Source organism: Sturnus vulgaris, chromosome Z (assembly GCF_052056855.1).
Source record: "Sturnus vulgaris isolate bStuVul1 chromosome Z, bStuVul1.hap1, whole genome shotgun sequence".
Lineage (NCBI taxonomy): Eukaryota > Metazoa > Chordata > Aves > Passeriformes > Sturnidae > Sturnus > Sturnus vulgaris.
The window spans coordinates 49399617-49420738 of NC_142283.1; the positions used below are offsets into that span (position 1 = coordinate 49399617).

At 40.7% G+C, this 21122-nt stretch overlaps 1 protein-coding gene across 1 annotated transcript; it reads right to left on the bottom strand.

Moving 5' to 3' along the window:
- Window positions 1-1457: 1457 nt before the first annotated feature.
- On the bottom strand, window positions 1458-18283 carry SNAPC3 (small nuclear RNA activating complex polypeptide 3). The gene is made up of 9 exons (XM_014873615.2): window positions 18036-18283; window positions 13435-13512; window positions 12171-12255; window positions 10857-10961; window positions 10236-10385; window positions 6437-6519; window positions 5018-5182; window positions 4023-4130; window positions 1458-2335 (listed from the first exon to the last, which is right to left on the bottom strand). Exons 1-9 carry the CDS (start codon window positions 18266-18268, stop codon window positions 2188-2190), a joined length of 1155 nt encoding a protein of 384 aa, XP_014729101.2. The 5' UTR covers window positions 18269-18283; the 3' UTR covers window positions 1458-2187.
- Between the last annotated feature and the right edge of the window lie 2839 nt (window positions 18284-21122).

The window sequence follows — 21122 nt, forward strand, 5'->3', positions numbered from 1 at the left end:
ATTCAGGTTAATGTTTTTGAGATTCAACTAGCAACACACAGACAAGGGATTATTAAAAACATTTTTTTCTTTTTTTTTTTGTCATGATGTGATGAACCTGCTTGGACGTTTCCATCATCAAAACAATTACAGCATTTAATAAGTTGCTAAAGCAAATATCCAGCTGGTGTCATAGAGATTTAGCTACAAATGGGCACTGTATGCAATGCTGGATTTCACTCAGAGGACTCATTCACACAGACTTATCAAATCACGACCAAACCCAGTTGTCCTGAGAGAGTTTCTGGGATCTTTAAAATATATGACTTAGTGTAACTTTGTTGTTCCACTTGTCATTTATGATAAATCACTGAACATGAAATAGGACCACGTCATACAAACAGCAAGCTTCTAATACAATTCTTCTCTGTTTTGTAGTTAAGCATTGAATGCTCTCAACTCCCACACCCAGACTGTGGTTAGCTTCTCTCCACCTTACTAGAAGTATGGGACTGGCTCACTAAAATTTCTTAATCTTCAGGGACATCAATTTTGAAATATATTTGACCTTAACTTTTAATTAAGAAGATAAATGAGAGACAGCATATTTGAGGCAAGTTAATTTAATGAAAGAGTAAACTCACATTTTGCCATTCCCTTCTCTCTACAGCTAAAGAAAAAAAAATGCTCCCACAAAAAGACTACTGATTGCTGCTTTAGAACTCAAGCTTGTTCTCTGTATTACCCCCAATCCAATACTGAAGAGGACTAGGAAGCCTGTATATTTATGGGAGACAGCTGAAGGAGGATGAGATAGGGGAAAGATAAGGAGTAGCAACTTGTGAGGCAAATGCTGAAGTTGCAACCACAGTGGCATAGTAGAGGACCTTTAAAGCAGCTGCTGCAGCACCACAAAGCAGCCCAGCCCCAGCAGTTGGACTTGTCACAGTTGAGATGGGCAGGGCACTCCCTTTTCTGCAGATTCCTGAAGGATATGAGAACTATCACTACCTGCTTTTACAAGTGGCTGGTTCATTAAAATACACAGGCCAACAGCTGGCTGGTTTACAAGTCAGGAAAAAACCCCCACTTCTTTTTGTTGTTTCTAAAAAAATCACGGATTTATGTTAACATGACTTAATACATCACCAGAAAGCAGTAAGATATGGGAGTGACCAATGGAGCCCTGCAAATGCTTCAGATACCTTTGTTTCAAGACATCTAAGATAATCAAGTCAGCAGTGGCAGAATCTACAGCCACAGAACCTGAACAGGATTCAGTTTGTCACTTTTCTGTATGTGGATTGTCAGAGTAGGCTGTCTTCCCCCAACCAGAACTAGCTGAAGTTTTCAAAAGAAAAGCAGCTAGTGCTAACTTCTCTAAACAACAAAGATCTCCGCTAATATCCTTTTAATTCCAGAAGACTTTAAAAAAAAAAGAATGTACGCCTTGACAGAGTTTCAGTTTAACAAGAGACTAGGAACTATAAAATCACATTTTAATAAAATAAAACATTACTTTCAACAACAGAATGATACTAAAAAACGTGCACAATGAACATTGCATACACTGTAAACACTTGACAAAATTATTTAAAAGGCAGGCTACAATTCAGTAAAATGGTGAAATGTAGTTTCCTCTTTACAGAATCAGTCCTCAGAGTCAGAAGCCAAGGACAGCAGAAGCCTTCAGATGCAAGCTTTCATTTGTAGGAAAGACCCAAGAGTTTAACCGGCATTCTGAGCTTCTCTCCCACAAACATTCTCCTCCCTTCAAATTCAGTGCCATCCACCCTTATTCAAATATGGCAACTGCCTGAGTTTTCAAGGTAAGATATATACAGACCATGTTCTCATCCTCAGGGGTTTACAGAGCCTTGGATGCACAGAGCATCTCGAAATCATGGTTTCTTTTGCCAGGTATTCTCACAAATCCACATTTTACAGTCCGTAGCATCCAAACTGTAATGTTGTAAAAGTGTATTATATTTTTCCATGCCAACTTATCTGTAAAATCATACTTACTCAGAAAAACACACTAGATAGACATCAAGTGCAAAGGGCTCGTTCTAGCTCACAGGAAAGGATTACATGCCTAACCTGAAACCCAGCAGTAGGCTCAAATCTCAAGCTGTCCAGTGGTTTTAGCAGCTAGAGCAACAGATTCAACAATGCCATTCACTGAATTAATCCTGGCGCATGTCAGTTTCAATTGAAAATCCCAGGATCAACATAAGGATATGCAAGAAACTCCCCCAGTTTATTGCCTTCTGCATCATAGTGGAGCATCCGAAAACAAACATCACAGAAGAAACAAGGATCCTCGGGTGCCAGACTGTCTCTGTTGGTTACCCACCTGCAGGTTACAAAACACAAGTGGTTTTTTGTGAGTGCAACACACTTCTGGCAAACACCTCAACATTTTACTCAGGACTGGGGATGGCAGCAACAAACATCAGTAATAATTTTATATACCCAAGGTACTACCTATATTGCATATCTCCCATCCCACGCATACAGCTTATTTCTAAACTGCACACCCATTCCCAGCAGCTACAGAAGCACTTCCTGAGAAATGCCTCAAACCTGTGTAGCTGTTACAGTGCATAAAAAAAAATATATAAAACAGGAAATTTCTGTCCACCCTGTGGCTAAGTCATAAAAGATAAATGGTTTTTTTTCCCATAGTGCAAGAAACTGTGAAATGGAGTAGACATGTACTAACCCAGGCTCTTCTGAATAATCAAAACCATTTGAGACTCTAAAACCAGGACCCAAACGATGCAGACAAGACAAGGTGTGGACTGCAGCACACTCCAGCAAGAACTGAAGTTAACATGAACACAAGTTAACAGGTATAAGGAGGGCCTGCCATGTTCACTGAGTAATTAATTTTTGATAGCACTCAAGAGGCCATGACAGCTGAAGGCCTCTGGTGATTACAGATGCTATCTGCACAGATTAGAACACACTGGTAGCCAGCCAAAGCAGCTCTGCTTTCTATGGTTTAGCATGTCCCCACTTAAGCTTAGTGCTTAATCCTGGTTTTAATTTAATGCATTTACATCACCTCTGGTAATGCCCTCCCCACCCCATCTTTCCCCCATATTGACCCTTTGGCTCCACCTCTCCTTATGGCCAAATGCCTCACAGATTATAGGCCCTTGTGAAGGCATCCTCAGGACTCTGTTAGGAACACTAGGACGGACTCCCATCTCAAGGGGAATTGGCTTTTTGCCTGATTCCAGGGAAGTCTGAAGCCAAACAAGCAAGACAACGAAAACACAGTTGCTGTGTCAAAGAGAGGCTGAGAGCATAAGCTGTCCTGAGGGAAAAAAAAGGCAACCAGTGTTTTTGCAAATAAATAATTTATATCTATAAAATCAGGGAGCCTAGCCTAGTCTTTAGAGAAATTACTACTGTTTATTGGAAGTCTGTCTCTTATGTAAATTAAAACCACTAAAGTATATAAAGAGCACCAAATTCATATTCTGCTCTTTTAAGTGCAGAAAATAACAAAGAGTTCCTTCAAGAACAGCTGCAGAGCACACAGTTTTCAAGTAGAAGTTAAGAGTTTCCTGTGGTGAAAGTTAAATGCCTTTTAAAAATCACTAAGTTTTCTTATATTAGAGTTGGACAGATCTGTATCTCCGCAGATGCTAGATTAAACAAAAGTGCTGTATGACTTCTGGTAAATGTATTTGAAACACATCTTGCAAAGGAGGAAAATGCAGCATTTTCCCCCAAAAGCAGGATTTTCAAAAGTAATTGATAAGATAGCCAAGTTCTAAATATGCAAAAGAATATGAGCCAAATAAGTAATCTCTTACTCATTTAGTTATTTTGAAACTCCTGAATCAATTCTAAATGAACACTACCTGCAGGAAGACTTTTCCTGGTTAGAGAGGTCAACTGCTTGAAGAGTGAAGATTATTATTATAAAACATATACAGAGCTTTGATTTTTACTATTTTTTTTTAAGTTAGTAGCAGCACCTAGAAAGACTTAATTAAGATGGCAATAGCATCAATAATGTAGCATACCTTGCTGTATACATCTTGCACACAAAGCATTTTCTGGTACATAGCCAATGTTTCTTGACTAGTAAGGGATACAGATTCCTATCCAGACAGTCATCATGATGGATAAGCCTTGAGGGAAATAAACAGATACAACACATACAATAAAGATATTGTCATATTGAAATTTATCTGAACATAAGCACGGACATTGAAGATAAAGTATGATTTAAATTCCCATGTAAACTATGATTAGATGTCTGCTTAACATTTCTTAATACAGATTAAGATCTTGAGATAGACTGCTGGTTGGTTGCACCATCTGTGAATTTTATGATCACAAGTAAATTCAGTTTGTGCAGTAACTCAGAAGTCTTCAGACCATCTTCTTCCTGGGGTCTTTTTAAAGCCTTTATCTCCTATACAGACTAAAAAGCAATTGTCAGCTGAATCTTCAGATCATCTATGTTCAACATCTCTGCTTTTCTCTGGATTATGTTCCTTTTGGAAAGCATGATGTATTATCAATACTTTGATAAATCAGGCTCCTGCAAACAGACAATTACTCAGCCCACTATTTCTGTTCCTCTATTCTCTTTTCAGTTGCTGCCCCTTAGCTTCAAGTTCAAACCAATAGTCCAGTTGAGTCCAGCTGCAGCCTACAATATTCTGCTCCCTAGTGCTCCAGAAACAGTATGTAAATCTGCCACAGATTAGCTCTACATAGAAAGATCTCGACACTGGTGGTTGCCATTCCTGTTATACAGCAGTTACAGCACACTAATTACAAAGCAGTCCTTGTATGCAAATTAAAAAGAAAAAAGCAAGGAAGATTATTCTCCTTCTTTCAGAGATACTCCCATATATATGGAAGAAAAATTTAAGCTCGGCAGAAGGCAGCAGAATAATCTTAAAGCAAATAAGTTAGTCTAACAAACATTCAGCATTTAATGTCTGAAGTTTGTCCAGAAAAGACTTACTTTCATTTGCCTAAAGACTCCCAAAGAACAGTAACTTACCTTATATCTGTGATTATAATGATGTGTTCACAGTTCCCTTGGTGGCAGTAAAGGTATGGAAAGCCAATTTTGAGGGATAAATCATTAAATACATAATCCTCCATCTTAACAGACTGAAGATTTTCATAGCCTCTGTCATGAGATTCTGACCACTCTATAATTGTTCTGAAAATAGAAAGGCCATCACCATAGCAAAGCTATTATCCATGAATGCAGAGAAAAAGATGCCTTGGGGACATGAAAAACTCTTCACTGAGACATGGTTAAATGATGGAAATCAGAACAGTTCACAACATTTTGTAGTAATTTAAGGTGATTTCACAGCAATATTACACCACCATAGAACAGTTCACTGCTCTTATGGAACATCTGCCTTTCAGTCCTCACCAGGCAGCTTCCTGAGGAGTTTTAGTCAGTGTATGCTCCTGATGGCACCCATCCAGGTCAGACTGTTTGCAGCACAATACTTCTTAAGTAGGAAGTCTTCCAATAATTCAAGTTACTAGCAGGTCATTTTGCCCCCTTGGTCAATGACTTCATTTTAAAGTATTAAAAGGTTTTTTTTAAAATTTTGTTTTTGTCAAGGAGAAACACAAAGCTGACAAGTGCAGTTACATTTCCAAAATTTAGCACTGGAAGGGCACCAGCTAGTGTAAATTTCTTTTTGTCTTTTTGGCATACTCCTATACACAAGGCATCTAACTCTACAACTCTGTGTATGCTATGACAAGCCCTTCTGTGAAGACCACTGCTGTTCACAGAGAAAGACAAGAAGTAAAATATTAATTTCCCTGAAGTCACATACAAAGGCTGGCAGAACAACAGGGTCTAACAGGGTCAGCTCTTCCATACCAGACATTTTAAACATTTTGGTCTCCTAAATCTCACTAGTGTACCAGTGCACCACAGCAAGACCATACTTCCTTAAATTATCAGATTTCTTTTCTGATCAGAGACCCCATGTTGACTCTACAATAAAGGCATTCAGCACATTTTCAAGACTGAGCAGGATAACCACTGCACAGCTGAGCTTGATGTCTTTCTGACCCATCTTCCACCTCACGGGCAAGTCTTTTGATTGCCATCCCAAGTAGGGAAACTACTTAAAAACCCAATACAATATGCCACCTGCCACTTTACACAGAAATCCCATATCAACAGAGGAATACTGGATTTGCAGGCTAAAGAAATGGATTCAAACTCTTTTCAAAAGGGAAGCAAATGGAAGGAATAAGTAGAGTAAGTAAAGTTAAACTTCTCTGTAAAAACCAAATCATCATGGGAAAAAAGTAGGATAAGTCCATTCTAGCTTAATACTCTAGACATTCTAGTATCTGTAACATCACAAGTCATAAGCAAAATGAAACAAATTTTATGTTCCATAAGGTTTTCCTTAGCCAACATCTAGAAATACCATACCTGCTCAGATCTCTGCACTCTGGGTATCTTTTATCATTATAGAAGATGCCTTCAAAGTAGAAGAAGGCAGATTTGTAGAGATCCTGAGAGACAGACAGAGAAGTCTCCATTAGTGTTGTGAGAGAATAAACACCTTAAACAAGAACATGTCAAAAAATCCAAGCATTTTAGGTACCTAAATTATATTAAGAGACCTCATTCTACAGGTGTCTAAGGAAAGTTCTGCTCTGATTGTAGATGCTGATGTGACAACTTGGCTCATATGATTGCCAACTACCAGCTACTCTGCTGATACTGCTCCCAAGCCATTACAAGTTACTTTAATGTTCTTCTCTTATTTCTGTCCCCATCATAGCTGCTATGGACTTCTATAAAAACACAGAACAAGAACATAGGCATTACTGAACTAATTCAGTAATTGCAACGCATTGACTTTAAAAAATAATAGTATTTTAAAAAATTAGCAAGATGCAGCGTGTTTACTCTGGGTGGCTACCAGATAACTATCCAGCTGCTCTCTCATTCCTCTTTCTTAACAGGACTGGGGAAACAAAATGAGACAGGCAAGCTCATGGGTTCAGATAAAGGCAGTTTAATGAGAAAAAGCAAAAGTTGCATGCAGGAGCAAAGCAAAAAAAATAAGATTTTTCCTTATTTCCCATCAGCAAGTGATGGTCAGGCATTGGAATAAGCTGCTCAGGGAAGTGGTGAAATCACCATCCCTGGGAATGCTGAAAAAGTGTATGAATGTAGCATTTGAAGATATGGTTCAGAGAACATAGTGACAGCACGTTAATGTTTAGCTCAGCTTCTGGAGTTGATTTGGCATCTGGTGACTCTTGCACTGCTGGTATGAGTGCCATAAACTATTAATTATCTTTTGATAGAAAAGAATGTTACAAATAGACTGTCTACATGTGACAAACTGTAATTAAGGAAGAATTTTGAAGGATGATAGATTTTCTTGTGAGACCCTAGAAGTGAGGTGATTGGACCTTCCAGAATTGTCTGTGTGACTTGTTTATACAGATGTGACCAAAAAGTGCTCTCATGTGTAGCTGTGCATGTGTGTATCCATGTGTGCAAGGGACAAGGCTTCAGTAATTCTCTGTCATTTCATTAAGAAGTATTTTGTGTTCTGATCAAACACACAGAGAGTTAACTTGGTATGGAGTTAAGTCTCCTCACAGCAGCCCCTGTGCATGCTCTGTATTTTTGGCAAGGGGGAGTTGATAATACCCCAGTGTTTTGGCTACTGCTGGGCAGTATTTGAGCTACTTGCACAGCTTCAACGCTCTCTCCAAGTCTCCCCAAGACCAGTGGGCTGGGGCTGGGTGAGAGGCTGAGAGGGAATGTAGCTGGGACAGCTGACCCAAAGGACATTCCATGTCACATGATGCTGTGGTGAGCAATAAGAGTTGGAAGAAATGAGGAAGGGGCTATTCATGGTGAAAGCATTTGTCTTCCAAAGCAGCCACTATGCATGCTGAGGCCCCAGGAAGTGGTTGGAATAGGATCATAAAATCATTAAGGTTATAAAAGACCTCTAAAATCATCAAGTCCAACTATTAACCTAGCACCACCACGTTCACACAAGTGTCACTTTCATGGCTGATGATTCCACAACTTCCCTGGGTAGCCTGTTCCAATGTCTGACCACCTTTGCAGTGAAGAAATGTTTCCTAATATCCAATCTAAACCTTCTTTGGTGCAATTTGAGGCCATTTCCTCTCATCCTGTCCCATTGCCCAGTGAACTGACTCCCTATCTGGCTACACCCTCCTCACCCTCCTTTCAGATAGTTGTAAGAGCATGATAATGTCTCTCCTGAGCCTCCATTTCTCCCTCAGCCATTCTTAAAGGACTCAGTAAGGATCCTCCCTCTTTATTCTAAATGGGAAAACCATGGACAACCAGGCAATTTCCATTACCAGACTAGTCTGGGGATGCTCATTTGTGCCCAGAGGTCTCTTTGAGTTATTAACTCTAGGCTGTCAAAACACAGAAAATGCAGACATCAGGACCAAAGACAGGACTTCTCAGATGACCTGCATGAAGACAGAGTGGTTGGAATGTGTTTTACATTCAGATTCTTTGATTCACTTCTGATTACCGTTACCCTCTCTGCTGCTGGAATAAGTGGCTGATACACCAGATGATCCTGTTGCCAGCCAGAGGGATCTTAACAGCCCAGAGAAATGGGCGAACAAGAACTTGGTGAGGTTGAGCAAGAAGTGCAAGGTCTTGCCACTAGGGATAAACAAGCTGATGCTCCACTGTATGCTGAGGCTCACACACCTGGAGAGCAGCTAGGCAAAAAGGACCTGTGGATGCTGGTAGATCCCAAACTGAACATGAGCCAACAATGTCCTTGCAGCAAAGACAGCAGATGGAGGAGATGGGATCCTGTGCTGTATTAGATAAAATACCACTGGCAGGTAAAGGGAGGCAATCCTTCAGCTCTCCTCAGCACTAGTGAGACCATACCTAAAAGCCTGTCTTCAGCTCTTCAACCTAAAGGCTGCTCAGTATGAGAGACATGGACATACTGAGTCCTACAAGGGCCATAAAGATGAAGTGCCTGTAGCATGTCTCCTAAAAGGAGTGACTGAGGGAGCTCTGAGTTAGAACCCTGAAGAGAAAGCTCAGGTAGGGGCATCTTGTTAACATACCCAATACTCTCAGGAGGGTACAAAGATGACAGAGCCAGGCTCATTTTAGTGATCCTGAGTGACAGGATCAGAGTCAATTAGCACAAACTGAAACACAAACATTTGCCCTGAACCTCAAGAAATACTTCTTTACTGACACAGGTGACTCAACACTGACATAGGTTGTCCAGGGATGTTGTGCAAACTCCATTCCTTAGAGATCCACAAAAAGCGTCAGGACATGGTCATGGACAACCGGCCGTAGGTGGCCTTGCTTGACCAGAGGGAGTAGACCAGATGACCTCAACAAGTCCCTTTCAACCTCAACCATTCTATGACATGACCATATATGTCATAAAATGTATGATCAAAGTGTTGCACCTGTTTCTAGCCTTCTGAGTGTTGATACATTCTTTTTATATTTTCTCATACTCTTTCTGCTAAACAGTGGATTGTTTGCATTCCTCTTTGGAGGAAGAGAGAATTGACTGACATTGTGATGAGCCAGTTGGAGTCAGAGGTCTCTTCGTCACTGTCCAATCCACGGTCATTGTTAGATTTCCATAGTCATGTCTGTAAATAAAGGGCTCTTTTCCTGTTCATCCAACTTGGAGTCAGGTGCGTGTCTGTTCTCATCTTTCTGTGTGTGTCACAACGACCACAATCAAAGTGATTCAATTCCAGTATTTTCACTAGATTACTTGCTTTGACCATATCCAGAGAATATATAGCAACTTTGAGAGAGAAGAATAATCTTCATCCCTACATTTGATCAGCATCCAGTTACAAACAACAAAGCAGAGTGGGATGGTCTAGCTTATTATTATTAGTAGGATTAAGCTATTACCTCTGGTGTTTCAGAATAAAGCTCAGAATCAAATCAGTCCACAGGAACAGATCTACACAAAACTCAGTGCTTGTGTTTCTATTTCCTAGCAGTAGCAGTCATGATGTTTTTCTTGCTACGGCACGAAAAAGATCATCTTGGTAATGCCGCTATGAAGTATTTACTTGCAGTGCAACCAACAGGCAGAAATAATGCAGCTGAATTCAGTGCTGAAGAAAAAACAACAAAACAAAACTCTGCCTCCGTCTCTATGTTTTCAGGATTCCTATACATGCAGAAGGTTCCACATAGAAGGTTTTACCTTGCTGATGTGCTCTGGTGCTTGATCTGGCTGACTGCTGAACTCACCACCTATCTGGAGGTCACTGACGCAGGAAATCGAGTCTCTCAGCTCAGTGAGCTTCTGGCTGCCCAGCACAAGGACTGTTTGGTAGGGTTTGTGATCTTTATGCTACAAAGAACAGAGCATACAAACTTCAGATAAATTATAACTTATAAGAGCATTAGCACTGCTCTTCATTTGACAGCTTAAGGTCATTACTGGAAGCATCTGGAACATCACTTCTCTGAACAGCATCTTGCCACAGTCTCTCCTAAGACTGACACTTAATAGTTCTATTCAGAAAATCAAAACATTCTCCATTGGAAACTGCAGACAAGACAGCAAGTCTGAGCTCACTTATGCCAAATCCAGAATAAGTACTTTAGTTCTGTATTTAGTTTCAGGTTTTGAGCTTCCTGTAAAATAAATTAACTACTGCAGAATTATTGTGAAAGTTCTGTTATGTAAACCACTAACTGAATCAGAGTTGAAGAGTTTACCACATCTTCAGGAGACTCAGTGATTTTAACAGCTTGGGAGAGCAAGATATTACCTGAATAGGAAAGAATCAGAATACAACGCAGAGAATTTCACACCAACCTTCTGAAATATAACAGGATAAAAGATGTTCAGAGTTAAAAGTAGTTCTCCCTCCTCAATTAGATCTGTTGCATTGTCTGGCCTCTTTCCAGTTGCATGTGACTCCTGGAAAAACATACACACACACATGCACATATATATTATATTGGCAACCACATATATACAATATATATATAAAATAAACCCTGGGTATATATAATAAACCTTGGGTAACAGTCTGAGAAATACTAACTCATTTTTGATTACATAGCCTTCTGAATTGAAAACAGCCTACTTCCTCCAAGGTGGAAAGGTGAGAAACTGTTCCAATTACTGATTTCAAGCAAGTTCATTCATTTCTCAGCTTTGTTGCAAGGAGTTGGCTGCTCCTTGGCTATTGAGAGGCCCTGCATAAAGGAATTAGAGGCTGCTGTCATTCTGCCCTCATGGAACCCAGCTGGTACCAACTTTCACCACTTAATGCTTTGAAATGTTCTTTGAATGCTTTCATATGTAAAGGGGGATTGCAACCCTTAACTTGGGAAACACTAACCTAGAAAATATACACAGAATGAAATTTATTATTTTTGAACAAGCCATGGACTCCATGGACTCCAGCACTTCAGTAACTCTGAAAGAGTTCAAAGAATGTGTATATGTGGTGCTTAAGGACACGGTTTAGTGGTGGATCTGGCAGTGTTAAGGTAATGGTTGGGCTCAATGATCCTTAAGGTCTTTTAACCTTAATGATTCTATGAACATTTATGAAATGAGGTTTTCCTATTTGGGACTTCAACGGTTGTGAAGAAATAATTTTTTTAAAAAAACGATTAAGCATAGTTTAAAAATTCAAATAAGGCTTTTGAGGGGCTGATGACCACACTCTTGGTTCCTGGCAGTTCAGAATGGCTGAAAAACTCGGGCTACAAAGCTCAGAATTAGGAATTTACCACCAATGTGCTTCTATTGTTCTCTTCTTTCAGCCGTACTGAAAATAGTTCACAATCATTCACACACTGAAGCTTAGTTTCCAACACTGGACTCCAGGAGCAAAACCATTACACATTTTGTCTAGCTCTATGTCTAGCTGTAAGTTCACAGCACCTAAAAAAAGCAGTCATACAGTGGTAAGGAATGGAGTTCTTATCTACATCCAGTATTAACAGACAGTTAAGAACAGACATCCTATTTTTCTACAAAATGTCTTTAATTATTATCTGCAAACTTTTATCTGCAAACATTTACAGTGTACATTTCATACTGGTGAATAAAAAAGCAACCAGAAGTTGTATTATTTGGCTGTCTTGAGAGCCTATAAGATGACAGGCAACTTACCATCTCATAGGCAAGAGTCTCTTGTCTGCAAGCTCGATCCACAATAATTGTTTCTTCTCTCCTTTCTAAGGCCTTCTTTCTAATTCTGAGGGACAGAACACAAAATGTTCAACAATTTCCATGCAGAATTTCATATTTCTTAATGACACAAGCTACTACAGAGCAGCTTTCAAAGAGCAGGACTCCTGTCTGTCTTAGTGGGACAGACTAACTTAAAATACTCGTCTTCTGACTCATAAAACCTGATAGTGCACAGGCCAGCTTGTGGATTTCAGCTTGTAGGCTTTTTCCCTCTTATGTGCAAATGACAGGTTGTTCGTGAGTAATTTTACACTCACAATAAAAAAGAGCAAAATGTTGTCTGAAGAGGCTGTCCTAGGACAAAACACTTTGTGACCTTTGAGGAAGCCTTTTCAACAATTCTTTCTGCTTCAAAAAAATTAAATTCATGTTCAAGCAAAACACAAGGAAAAAAACAAGCCACAAATATTCTTTCTCAGTCCCATAGCATAGACACTTTAGAAAAACCCCAAATCAAACCTTCATTATCATTTTTAGAAGAAAGAGTATTGTAAGTAGAATATCTACTAAAATACAGGTATTTAACCACTGCATGAACACCCAATCCTTAACAAGGACAAGTTTACTTATCCTCCAGACATTCACAAGGATTTTCAGTAACAATCAGGCTTAACAGTGATCACAGAATAAACACATTTCTTTACATTAGTGCTATGTAAAGTACAGCAAAGGCCTGAACTGGCCAAGTCTGACAACTGGTAGAAACCTTACATATATTGGTTAACCTCTGAAATGCACCAGTACTATCAATGACTTGCATGAACAAAACAAAATTCAACAAAGCATAGTGGGTTCAGATAAAGAGCTTATCTGTATACAACATCAGTACTTACAGTCTGGCTGTTACAGTGTGACTGAGAGTTACTAGAGGTATGAGACAGGTTTTTTTGGAGGAACCTCACACAGGATTATCAGAATGCCTCTGCACAGTCCGAACTTAGGCACTACTCCAGAAGCACCTAGGTCCAGAAATCCTTTCCCAATAAGAAAGATGGCATATTCTGTATATCTTGATTAAAAATTCCTAAGCAACATTCAATCAGAAGACAATGACAGCACCCTTACGATATTTTTGTGCCATGCTTCAGAAAGCATTGTCTGTAAAGGGAAGAAGCAGCCAGCTATACTTCCATGCTGATTTTCCACCCCTCCCCAAATACATGAGAGCACTGTAACAGCATACCGAAGAGTGAGCAGGCTGCTATCTTCAGGAATAACATCTGGGTCCTCTTCTTTTTCAGAAGACATTAACATATCAATGCTAGAACAATAAAAAAATAACAGATAAAATCATGGAATCATGGAACAGTTTGGGTTGGAAAGGACCTTAAAGATCATCTAGCTCCACTCCCCCAAGAGGCATTGGCAGGGACACCTTTCAATGGACCAGGCTGCTCATGGGCACATCCAACCTGGTCTTGAACACTTTCATGGATGGAGCATCCACAAATTCTCCAGGCAACCTGTTCCAGTGCCTCACCACTCTACACAGTAAACAATTTCTTCCTGATAGCTAATCTAAATCTAGAGCTATCCTCTTTGGACAAGCAGTGATTTCCCACAGTCTGTGTAGAAGTATGAGAGGCAGGAACCTCGAGGTGGTTTCCCCACCTGATCCCATTTATGAGTTCCCATTTCAGGTTATGTACTGCAGCACACCAGATACAGAGGAATTATCATATGCACATCCCTTCCTCTGCAGGCCTTCGCAGAAGCATTTTGCATTAATCCAAATAGAATTTTATCCAGCTTAAAAATAGTCTGAAGGAAAAAAATATTTAAAACACAGAATATGCTTTGAATCAGACTCAACTGCTTTTGTCTCTCCACTTTTGCGGACTATATAAAGGTAGGGCTTACTCCAGCGCCTAAGTCCACCTGCAGTTTGAATCCCACCAAACTCTTTCACAAACCCATCTCTTTATGGGACAAAACTGCCACCAGTGAAGTCCAGGAAAATCTTTCAGACTGTACCATTTATCCTCAATAACATTTATAATTTCATTATATTCTTTCTCATTATTATCTCATAATATTCCCCATGGCAACAATAACATCACTACAGTAATGAATAACGTTTTGGAGTAGAGCTGCATAGGAATACAAAAAATCGAGAAATAGAAGTCTGGAATCAACTGTTATCAGCTGACAATAAGCAAAATTCAGAGACAAAATTTTGATTGTGGACAGATGGCTTTGTTCTGATAAGCCAATAAAGTCACTCTGTATTGACAATAATACCAATATACTATTGTTTAGTTACTTACCATTAAGCAACACACTTAAAGTTTTAAACTTTCTGTTTCACAGTTTTCACCTCAAACAGAAAATAATTTTTTTCAAGTTGAAAATGGGATTCTTTCAGAAACACCATTTTAAAAGGAATTTTGCAGTAATGAGCCACAACTTCCTAGAAACAGAATGAACCTTAACTTAGATTCCCACTTGAGGAAGTGGAGGCAGAGACAACCAAGTGAATCCGGTGTTAAATGTAGACTGAAACACAGCTGAGACAATTAACTAACAATTTAATTAACAGAAAGATGGAGAACAGCACTTTGGAGAACATAGTTCAACTATTAGCCTTTTAGATGGGACTGTTCTCCAGGCAGTATAGAGCTGTGTTATGAGCAGCCCACATAATTAAGTAAAGGATATTCCCCTGACAGATAAATCAAATCACAACTGACCCTTTCTGTAAAACTGACAACATAATCAAATTATTTATCCATAGTCTTCTGGCACATGGATCAATGATCCCATTCACCAAAGAGCCCAAGTCACTTGAATATGTACCATTTTGAGGAAGTTATTTTGTATTCAGTTCTTTAATATAATACTGCAGATATGATGTGCAGGATAACATAGTAAATGTCTATTACTTACCACTGTGAAGTTTCACTTGCATCAAAGGTGATAGTTTCCCATTTCCCTTCTGTGCCAGAATCCACCAACAACACGTCAGACCTTACTAAAAATATTTGAGCTTTTCTTTCTTCCTATAGCCCTAGGTGGAATCTCTGGCTGTGCTATCCACACCATGACCATTAATTGCTTGCTTCAGAGAAAAAAAGAACATCCCCAGGAAAGCTGCTAGAAGTAGACACTATGTAAAATAATTGACATTGAAACTGCTTCCTCTCTTTCCTTGTAAGGACTCAAAGCTAGCTAGTATAAAGGGATACTGACATTAAACCACTGACAAGTTTCATGGAACCTTGCAAGCAATGGTACTGCCACTTCTCACTCCCGAAAATTCAGAAACCCTCAATTTCTAAAGGAAAAGCAGAGCACTTTTTTAAGTATTAAAAATCAGTCTAATAATTACTTACATATGTCATTGTATCACATGCACTGAAGCCTTGAAAGGCTTTGCTGGGTGGCCTTACACACAGGCCATGCTGAAGCTCCCCTGTATAACTCCACTGGTACCAGTAGAAACACATATGCAATACTTGCTCCATGGTCCTCAGGAAACCAGGCTTTACAAAGGGGAAGTATACACCAATCCCTACAGAAATTAAGGCTAAAGTCAGTGTTTGACACCTAAGACACAGAAGTGCATGCAATACAGAGTTTGCACTAGGAACACCTCACTCCTGACTGCCATAAGCTTGGGATCCTACTGTGTCCCCACAGAGACTATTCTCTGCATGCATGACAAATTCACTCTGTGCACACAGTTACAATAGAGAGGTAAACACTGGCCATGCTGTTTAATGGAAACCAGGGTGAAGTGTAGGACAGTAATGAGAAACAACAGCTGAAAGTGCTACTTGAAAAAAGACAAATGCAAATTGATATATGAATTTATATCCCCTACAAAGATATTTTAAGATGATCAAAAATTAAAAGGCCGAAGCGAACTCTCTGGAAATGCAGACTTGGAAACAGACTACCAGTGAAGCCTTTAATCACTGTGATTTTACTTTTCCCAGAATATTCTAGCAGCACAATGAGTTTTCTCTTTTAGAAATTAAAAGGTATTTTAGCATTTGGCCTGATATTTTGTAATAAGCATACAGAGTGTTCATATCACTCTTTATATTGCACATATTTTAAAGGTAGTACTTTCATCACCTTTAAGACACTAATACCACAGGACGCTAAATACTAATACGTTAAGACGTTAATGCTAGCTTAATGCAGCTTTATAACACATCCCAAGAGATATTTACAACTACCCCTTCTAATAAAACTAGAAGGTGAATTAGGGCTGAAGTTGAATAAGGTACCTGCAAGCCTCACCTCTCTTGACCTACCTAAAACCCACAGTGATTTGAGGTTTAGCCTGCCCTATACATGCACGCAACAAATCACACAGAAGACAAAACAGAATAACAAAACTCATCATCTTCAACATTCAAAGACTTCAGTCACTCAAGCACCAATACCAAGGTAAACTTCTTTGCTCACAGACTCCTGAGGCATTTGAACAATACCTAGAATTTTACTCCTTTGATACCTTGGTTATTTAAGAGAATTACCGATAGAATTACTGATGGAACCTTCCAGATAAAGACACAATTTTACACCTGTTTAAGATCTGATGAAAACAAGAGCAATCTCTAAAATGATTATCAGCATACAACTTGAGCATATGCAAGGCATTCTTACTGAGTCAAATACAAGTGAGTGAAGACACAATTTTTTTCCTGCATTCTGTTTGCAGGAATGTATTACAGGAAGAAAATACAATAACATAATAATAAAACAAAACCAAACAAGTAAAACAACATCAAAAATGAACCAACAAATAAACCATAAAAACAACCAAACAAAACAAACAAAAATTAAAACAAAACAAAAGCCCTCCAAAAAAGCAACCAAAAAAACCCAATAAATCCAAAACCAGAGAAGATTGCACAGAGAAGCTGTGGATGCCCATCCCTGGAGCGTTCAAGGCCAGGCTGGATGGGCTTTGAACAATCTGCCCTAATGAAAGGTGTCCCTGTCCATGGTAGGGGGATTGGAACAAGATTCTCTTCAAAGTCCCTTCCAACCCAAGCCATTCTATGATTTTATAAGTCTTTGTTAATACAAATAGATGCTTGGCTTATCTATTCACATATGTTTCATGGTGCAACTGGGGTCTTCTAAAACCATGAAGATGCTCAGCTACCTGTAAATACTTAACCAGTACTACGTTACTAAATGTTAACCCAATTAACTTTAAGCACCAAACTGTTTGTTCAGATTCACGGATGTTACACAGTTTCTTCCACTGGAGCACTACCCCCCAGAAACTGTTTGCCTTCATGGCATATTTGGCCTACAGAGATGCTGGTGACCACCTCTTCATAAGGAACTGTGCGACAAGATAAGGAGTATTCAGTACAAATGAAAAAGGGGTAAATTTAGGTTGGGTACTAGGAAGAAGTGAGGGTGGGGAGGCACTGGAACCGGTTGTCTAGAGAAGTTGTGGATGTGGAATTCTGGCAATGTTCAAGGCCAGGCTGGATGGAGCTCTACATGCTTTCTGGTCTAGTGGAATGTGTCCCTGGACATGGCATAGGGCTATATGGCCTTAAGGTCCATTCCAACCCCCTGATGTCTATGATTCTGTATTTACTCGGGAAATAGAAACAAACGCGTGCCACAGGCCCGGAAGGGGCTGCTCTGAAGAGGTTTCGCCCGAGCACCTTCCGCCTCTCTTGAGGAGCGGCCGCGGTGTCAGGCGACAGTACCAGCCACCTCCCCCGCACCAGCGCCGAGCGAGGCCACTGCCATCTCCATCGCACCGGAGCCGTAAATCCAGGCCCGGAGACAGCCGGGCTTCCCCACCTGCAGACGGCGCGCAGCTCGGCCGCCGTGCCCGGCGCGCAGCCCAGCGCCGCCGCCACGGCCGCGTCCGCCTCCTCCGCCTCCTCCGCCGCTTCCTCCGCCTCCGCCGCCAGCGAGAGGTCGGGCGGCCCCAGCTGCTGCCGCCAGCCGAGGCCCAGGGCGCCCACGCGGAACGCGCGCGTGTACAGCTCCGCCGACTCGTAGTCGGGCGCCGCCGCCGCGTCCGCCGCCATGTCCGCGGGGCCCGTCACGGGCGGCGGGCGGGAGGCGCGGCAGCGGGGCCGGGCCGGGCGGGGCCGGGCGGGGCGGCTTGAGCGACGCCGCGTGACCCGGAAGCGACTGCGGGGCGCGACGGGGCGGTGTTTGCTAGGGGGAAAATAATTCCAGTTCCAAAAGCACACACCAACAAACAAACAAAAAACCCAACCAAAAAAAAAACCAAAAAAAACCCAAACCAAAACGCACAACACTCCAAAAATAGTTTCTGAATTAATTAAGAAAAGCACCACATCTGTTGTTCTGGAGCAGTACAAACACTTTCACACAAAATCACATAATCTAGGTTGGACAAGACCTGTGAGATCATTGAGTCCAGCCTATGATCGAGCCTTGTCACCCAGACTGCCAAATCTAAGTGCCACATTCAGTCTTTCCTTAAAAACCTTCAGAGACAGTGACTGCACCACCTCCTTGGTCAGCCTTTCTGTGTCCTACCAAGAAAGCGTCCAATTCTTTCTAATGTCCAGCCTAGACCTCATCTGGCACAGCTTAAGACTGTCCTCTCATTCCGCCACTTGTTATCGGGGGAAAAATACCAATCCCCACTGTGTTGGCTTGAAAGCAAAACCAGTGCGAGACTCCAAGTCGGTAATACAATTTAATAGGAAAAAAGAGAAAAAATAAAATACATGCAATAATACAAAAGAAAAACCACCGACAGAATCGGAATACAACCTGACACCCTGTCAGTCAGGGTGTTGGTAGCAGTCCATATGTGGCTGCAGTCCTCCTGGATGACGGATGTGGTTCAGGTGAAGCAGTGCTCCTGTAGAAGGTGCAGTTTTCCTCCGAAGATCCAGCGATGATGTGGAAATGATCCGACTTTCCTCTGGGATCCAGTGGAAAGGGCTGCTTTTGCCTCCCAAACCCAGTTTTTTATCTAGGTAGGAAAGGCTTGGCTCCTGCCCCTGGCTGGGGCATCTCCCAATGGGATGATGTAATCTTATCAGTCACACAATAGGACTTAATGGCCCATTAACGGAATATATCTTCTGGAGGAAGGATGGGTTGTGAAAAGATAAGGATGATCATCCCCCGATCTTATCAGATGGCACATCAGCAGAGGATATCTCCCACAGAGATAAGGAACACCACCCCTCCCACATTTCAACAGATGGTGATAGAATACACATTTTTGCATTGTACCCCAGGACACCCACCCAGCTACAAGCTCATTTAATATGCTTATTCTCCTCTCAAATGAAAACTTAATGCATTGGTACAATGAACATGGCTGATGAGATACATAACTTTATACTTGACTAACGCTGCTCATACTAACACTTAAAATGGTGCTAACCATCTGGGAATTTCCCCCTGAAGTAGTGTGACAAAGCTGACATGAGCACAACCTGTTAAGGAAGATGACAGAAGTAAATCTGGATTGCCCTAACCTGATATACCTGTTGTACATACCCATTGAACCACAGCCTTTGCACTTGCTTTGAGACAAAATATTAATGGAATCAGAGAATCAAAGTATAGTTTGAGTTCAAAGTGGTTTGAGTAGTAACTCGATGTTAACGACCATCTAGTCACAGCCCTCCTTGCTGTGAGCATGGATACCTTCTAGTAGAACAGGTTGCTCAAGGCCCGGTCCCACCTGGTCTTGGACAGTGCTGGGGTTGGAGCATCCACAACTTTTCTGGGCATCCTGCTCCAGTGCCTAGCCCTCACAGTAAAGAACTTCATCCTAAAATCTAATCTAAACTTGCCTTCCTTCATTTTAAAACCATTGCCTCTTGTCTGCCACTATTTGCCTTTATAAAAACTCTTTATCCTTCTCATAAGTCTCCTTGAGGTATTGGAAGGCCATAGTGAAGTCTCCCTGAAGCCTTCTTTTCTCCATAGAGAACAACTATGAACTCCTCCAGCTATCTCAGCTATTCCTCTTACTTCTCTAATTAGAAAAATAATGCTGGGATGTATTCTCTGATGGTGTTGAAGCAAGGGGTGAAGATAAGACCTGAAACAGTTCATGAAAGGAGACTGAGTTTTTGCATCCTGTATGGAATGGGCAGAATGCTGAGAGAAGGTTATGAGATTTGCCTGCTAGTTTCACAAAGCAAAGTAATATTAGGAGGATTTAAGAATGTAAGAAACCTCAGCCAGAGCATATTTTGCTTTGCTTAGCAATAACAATGTAATCTAAAGCCCTTATACTTCTCCCAGTTATATTTAGACTTGCACTGCATTTCAATGCTGAATTATTTTATTAGCTCTCATTAACCTCTGCCTCTTAACTGTAGTTATTATGCCTCATTATGAAAGTTTTGGTAGGCGTCATTTTTCCTGTAAGTATAGACAGTCTCTGTTTCCTTCCTCAGTTACACCCTCTGCTTTCTTCATCCATCACCTTTGTGCTTCTTGACACTCCTCAGCTCTGGAAGATGCTCTCGATTAAGGACTGTTGCCCTCACTTCCTGTTGTATCCTCCCTGAAACCTATGAGTTATCCCCTGAGGAATTTCATTCCAGTTTCCAAGGCCATGCCCATCTTGTTATGTGTTTGTTGTGATTGCCTATGCTCTGTTTATTTTATGAAAATACCTTTTCCCTTTGTGCACTTGCAACATTACCTGAAATTTGAAAACTCCCCATTACTTACCTGATGTAGCCACATGTAGGGTGGAAGTGACAGGCTGTACTGATCTAAGTGTTGTGTTGACATAAACAGATGGGAGGAATTTCAGCCAAGAGATGGAGGATTAAATCCTACTATTCCAGAAATAACCTTCCTTGGAAAACCAAACACTGTGGAAATCAGTGGGCAGGGGTTTCTTTTAGGTTGTTTTCTTTTGTTTTTTTT